General features: G+C 47.0%; 1 protein-coding gene across 1 annotated transcript in view; it reads left to right on the top strand.

Annotated features, from left to right (window-relative positions):
• Positions 1–6,000, top strand: part of rap1gap2b (RAP1 GTPase activating protein 2b) — a 91,605-nt gene that overhangs the window by 1,225 nt on the left and 84,380 nt on the right. The window contains exon 2 of the mRNA XM_084178487.1: positions 738–773. Coding sequence (XP_084034613.1) covers positions 738–773 — 36 coding nt within the window. The remainder of the gene's footprint in view (positions 1–737; positions 774–6,000) is intronic.

The following is a 6,000-nucleotide window of genomic DNA, read 5'->3' as shown; positions in this document are numbered from 1 at the left end:
ATCTAGTCTCCCACAGAGAGAGAGAGGAGAGAGAGGAGAGAGGAGAGAGAGAGAGGAGAGAGAGAGAGAGAGAGAGAGAGAGAGAGAAGAGAGAAGGAGAGGAGAGGAGAGAGAGGAGAGAGAGGAGGAGAGAGAGAGAGAGAGAGAGAGAGAGAGAGTATGGTTGTATATGTGTGTGCGTGTGTGTGTGTCTCACAACAGCAGAGCTATGTGTTAACAGCTTGTCAACCATTAGTGTGTAATTCAGTGCAGTAAAGACCCTTCCTAAGGCAATAACATACATAGATATGACAGAGCAAACACTCACACACTGAGATAGAGAGAGGGAGGACAGGAAGAGAAGAAGGTATGAAGGAAGAGAGAAATTAACAACATGCCTTGTATGCCACGGTGATGAAATTACATTGTGTTTGTGTGTGTGTGTCTGTGTGTGTGTTTGTGTGTCTGTGTGTGTGTGTGTTTGTGTGTGTGTGCGAGTCAGAATGTGCGTGTGTGTCCATGTGCAAGCGTTCATACTCACACGTGTGTGTGTATGTCTGTGTGTGCATGTCCATGTGTGTCCGTGTGTGTGTGTCCATGTGTGTGTGGATGTCTGTGTGAGGGACATCTCTGGAGCCAGGCTGAGGAGGAAGGAAGTTCTTCACCAGTGAGGGTGAATGGGGTCGTGTGCCCCTGTTGTCATAGCTATATGACAGGTTAACTGAATGTCTTCTCTATCCCCCTCTCTCTCTCTTCAGGATTGACAAGAGTACTGTCAGTGCACTCAGAGCACGGTGAGTAGTACGCACATACAAAAAGTATACACAAAAAGTGTTAATAAAAGTGGGTTTGCTTATAAGTGAATGCATGTGCGTGAGAGAGAGAGAGAGAGAGAGAGAGAGAGAGAGAGCACCTTTGGGTAGGTACCCTCTCTGTGTAGTACAGTACTGAGGGCTGTAGTGACCAGTAGTGGTATTATTTTATATGGAAGCCATTTTTTATATGACATCTGACCCCTTAACCCACTAAGGTGGATGTCCGCGCTCCAGCGGAAATCTAATTAGCATAATAATAAAAATCCCATCACAATCTGTCAGTTTAAACTAGAGATATCTGTTTTTTTTGCGTCTCAATCTACCACATCCACCTATGTCGCACTTCCGCATCGGCGGTGAAAGGTGACAGAGCTAGAGCTGTGTTTGTCAGACCACGAGACATCCCGAAAATCGGTCTTCTCACAAAATCGTCTGTAGCGTCCGAACTATCATGAACCCTCTATTAAAAGATGAGACTCTCACGAACAAAATGGCGTTCTTCGTTTGCTCTATGACCCTCAAAAACTGTCTTGGGACTCGTCTGAAGTCGGCACAGCCGATCTGCCAACTTCTGTCTGTAGCGTCCAAACAGTTTGGGCTACACACTGATATGACCCCTCTGTGCAAAGGTGAGACTCTCAGCCATACCGCTCTCTGGCTTTGTCAGTCACACAACCTCTGACTAACCAGGACATCACCACTGGGTCTTACAGATGATAGAGTTATATATACAGTGCCCTCCGTAATTATTGGGACAGTGATTTGTTTCTTCTTTTGGCTGCATTTGCTATTTTGTTGTGGTTGTGTTTCAGATTAAATGAATGGTAAATAATGTATTGTGACATTTTGGAGTCACTTTTATTGTAAATAAGAATATGTTTCTAAACACTTCTACATGAATGTGGATGCTAACATGATTACGGATAATCCTGAATAAATCGTGAATAATGATGAGTGAGAAAGTTACAGACGCACATCTCCCCTGTTATTGTAATGGTGAGAGCTTAGCATGTCTTGGGGGTATGATATTTGTGAGTCTCTAACTTTTGTCGCTCATCTGAAACACAACCAAAGCAAACAGCAAATGCATCCAACAAATGTGTAGTCACAAGCTTGATGTAATCATTGCGCGCTGTCACGATCGTCGACAGATGAAGCGGACCAAGGCGCAGCGTGATAAGCGTACATTCTTTATTTGTGTACACACACGAACCAAAACAATAAACCAAACGATACGTGAAGTCCTAGGTTATACACAAAACCCTACGGAACAAGATCCCACAAAATACTAGTGCCAAACGGGCTGCCTAAGTATGGTCCCCAATCAGAGACAACGAGCTACAGCTGTCTCTGATTGGGAACCACCCTGGCCAACATAGATATAAACGATCTAGAACAAAAGCATAGAAAATGTAACAGAAACTCAACACCCTGGCTCAATATTTAAGAGTCCCCTGAGCCAGGGCGTGACAGTACCCCCCCCCCCCAAAGGCGCGGACTGCGACCGCGCCACACCAACACAGCAGGGTAGGGGCCGGGTGGGCATTCCGCCTCGGAGGCGGATCCGGCTCCGGGCGTGACCACCACTCTCTCTCTACCCCCCCGTTGCGCCCCTGGTCTGGTCCCACTGGCCGGAGCTGGACTGAACACCGGTGGAGCGGATTGCTCTGGCTCCGGAGTGGAGCAGCTGACCGGTGCCGGACCAGGCACCGGTGGAACAGGCACGGACCGTGCCGGACTGACGACGCGCACCACTGGCTTGGTGCGGGGAGCAGGAACGGGCCGGACCGGGCTGACGACGCGCACCACTGGCTTGGTGCGGGGAGCAGGAACGGGCCGGACCAGGCTGACGACGCGCACCACTGGCTTGGTGCGGGGAGCAGGAACAGGCCGGACCGGGCTGGCGACGCGCACCACTGGCTTGGTGCGGGGAGCAGGAACAGGCCGGACCGGGCTGGCGACGCGCACCACTGGCTTGGTGCGGGGAGCAGGAACAGGCCAGACCGGGCTGGCGACGCGCACCACTGGCTTGGTGCGGGGAGCAGGAACAGGCCGGACCGGGCTGGCGACGCGCACCACTGGCTTGGTGCGGGGAGCAGGAATGTGAGGCATCAGCACAGGACGTACAGGGCTGTGCACTCGTACTGGCACTACAGCACGTGGCACTGGCGCAGGATATCCGGGACCGAGGAGGGGTACTGGAGGCCACGAGCATTGAGCCGGCACACTCCGTCCTGGCTGCATGCCCACCTTAGCACGACACGTGCGTGGTGCTAGCACAGGACGTACAGGACTGTGCCGGAACACTCGCGGCACAGTACGTGGCTCCGCATAACACGGAACCTGCCCAGTCTCACGCTGCCTAGCCTGAGTACGGGGAGTTGGCTCTGCTCTACCTCTAGGCTCCGCCAACCACCCTTCCAGCCCCCCAAACCTGGTGGCCTCCTCTCCTAGTCCGCCGATTCGTCCTGTAGCTGCCTCCAGCAGCCCCGTCGTCCACGCCGTGTGCCCCCCCCAAAAAATTACTTGGGGTTGCCTCTCGCGTGTCCGTCGTCGGCACGGTTGGCGCCGTTTCTCCTCTCCTGCCTGGGCATTTACTTTTGCCCATGGCCCTCTGCCCGCGAATATGTCCTCCCATGACCACCATTCGCCCACCTGGGACATCGCCAACTTCTCCTCCTGGGCACGCTGCTTGGTCCTCTGGTGGTGGGATCTTCTGTCACGATCGTTACATGATGAAGCGGACCAAGGCGCAGCGTGATAGGCGTACATACTTTAATAAGTGTACACAACACGAACAAAAACAACAAAACGATACGTGAAGTCCTAGGTTAATAACACAAACCTTAACGGAACAAGATCCCACAATAAACTGGTGAAAACAGGCTGCCTAAGGGTGGTTCCCAATCAGAGACAGCTGTAGCTCGTTGTCTCTGATTGGGGACCATACTTAGGCAGCCTGTTTTCACCAGTTTATTGTGGGATCTTGTTCCGTTAAGGTTTGTGTTATTAACCTAGGACTTCACGTATCGTTTTTAACAATGCTTCACAGTCCCAATAATTATGGAGGGCACTGTATGTTATAAAGTTAGCAGCAGCAGTAATGTATAATAATCTGCTAGATTTATCCATGGATTTACCGTTGGGGATTATAGAAATGATATGATAGCATAAAGACTGCATTAAATCAGCAGCAGCAATAATCTGTAAGATTTACCACTGGGTATTACCGTCGTATAGAAATTATATTATGTAGGCTATGATTATATGCCTGTTACGTTAGATAATATTAGTGCCATCCTAATCAAAGGTATTATAGAAATGATTTGAGGTATTACATTTGATACGACATGAGTGTAAAGTATGTATGATATGAAATGAATTAGTGCTATCCTAATCAAAGGTGCAATCTTTGGGATTTCCATCTGAAAATGTATGTTTCATTAAACAAGTGTTGTTTGGAGTGTTTGTGTGTTGTGGGGTATACACTGGGGTATACCCTGATGTTGTTATTGCGTTGCAGTAGTGTTAGATGAGTAGTGTTAGATTGTCACTTTGGTCTTAGTAGCTAGAAAGTGTTATTATAGAGTTGGTTTAGTGTCACCTCAGTGTTGTGGCAGTGGTAGCAGCAAGGTGTGTGAATTCCACCTGTCTGTGTTCTCACCTGCTGATAACATGGGATTTGTTTGTTGTGTGTGTGTGTGTGTGTGTGTGTGTGTGTGTGTGTGTGTGTGTGTGTGTGTGTGTGCGCGTGTGTGTATGAGAGATCTGTGTGCATGTGATCACTCCTCTGAGTGTGTGCGTGTGCACATCTGTCTCTCTGTCTGTCTATTTCAGTTCATATAAATTACCTTTTTAATGGAATTTCTCTAGTAGTGCAGTTCAGTTCCGGACTTGATGGCTATACTGAGATGGAGTTCACCCCATCTCTGGTATGTGAATGTCTGTATATTATGTTTAGATGAGCATGATGAAGTGAGATAGGGAGGCTGGAGGGCATGCCAAGTCAGGTTAGCATCATGTAGCCTACATGTGCATATTCCTGTAGGCTCATGGGTGTGTGTGTGCATGCGCGCGTGTATGCCTGTGGTGTGTTGTATCTGTATTCTACGGTCAATTCATATGACTGCGAATGCTTAGTCGGTTTCTGTATGACTTATTAAAGTTGGTTTTAAACTGTGTATGTTTTATGAATGAGTACTCACTGTCCATGTAATGTTCTACACAGCACACTATCATCTTCCCTGCCATCCCTTTATTTAGAGCTTGACTCATTCATTCACACACTCTCGCTCTCTCTCTCCCACACTTTCCCTCCTTCTTGCTCTCCCCTATCACTTTGCATTTCCCCTCCTCCCCTCTCTCTCGTTTGTGCTCTCTCTCTGTGTGTGTGTGTGTGTGTTAATAAAATATTCTGATAGGCACTCATGATCAAGATTGTGTACTGACTCTTTTACTGTTTTGAATGTTTGAGTGTTTTTTATGTGTTTGAGTGTTTTTTATGTGTTTGAGAGTTTTTTGATGTGTTTGAGTGTTTTTTATGTGTTTGATGTGTTTGAGTGAGTGTTTTTGATGTGTTTGAATGTGTGTTTTTGATGTGTTTGAATGTGTGTTTTTGAGGTGTTTGAGTGTTTTTGATGTGTTTGAGAGTTTTTGATGTGTTTGAGTGTTTTTGATGTGTTTGATGTGTTTGAGTGAGTGTTTTTTATGTGTTTGAATGTGTGTTTTTGAGGTGTTTGAGTGTGTTTGAGTGTGTTGTAGGTGTTTGAGTGTTTTTTATGTGTTTGAGTGTGTTTGATGTGTTTGAGTGAGTGTTTTTAATGTGTTTGAGTGAGTGTTTTTGATGTGTTTGAGTGTATTTTTGATGTGTTTGAGTGTGTGTTTTTGATGTGTTTGAGTGAGTGTTTTTGATGTGTTTGAGTGTGTGTTTTTGATGTGTTTGAGTTTTTCAAGGGATGCAAATCTGTTGCATTGTTTTTTGTTTTAGATTGTGAAGGATAGTGAACCCTGTTTAGAAACCTTTTTAGTCCAAGTATGCTACCAATACCAGCCTGGTTTAGGGCTAGGCTATAGTTTACAGTAAAAGCTTTGATGCCATGCTTCTAGCCAGGTTCTTTCCAGGATGCAGAGTGAATGGGAGAATGCATGGCCTGGCTACGTCATACTAATAGCATTAATAGCAAAGTGGTCTACAGCTAGGGTGGAT

Source organism: Coregonus lavaretus (assembly GCF_964263955.1).
Source record: "Coregonus lavaretus genome assembly, chromosome: 15".
NCBI classification, from domain to species: domain Eukaryota; kingdom Metazoa; phylum Chordata; class Actinopteri; order Salmoniformes; family Salmonidae; genus Coregonus; species Coregonus lavaretus.
Note: the sequence above shows the minus strand (reverse complement) of the source record. Positions and strands in the feature narration are given on the sequence as shown.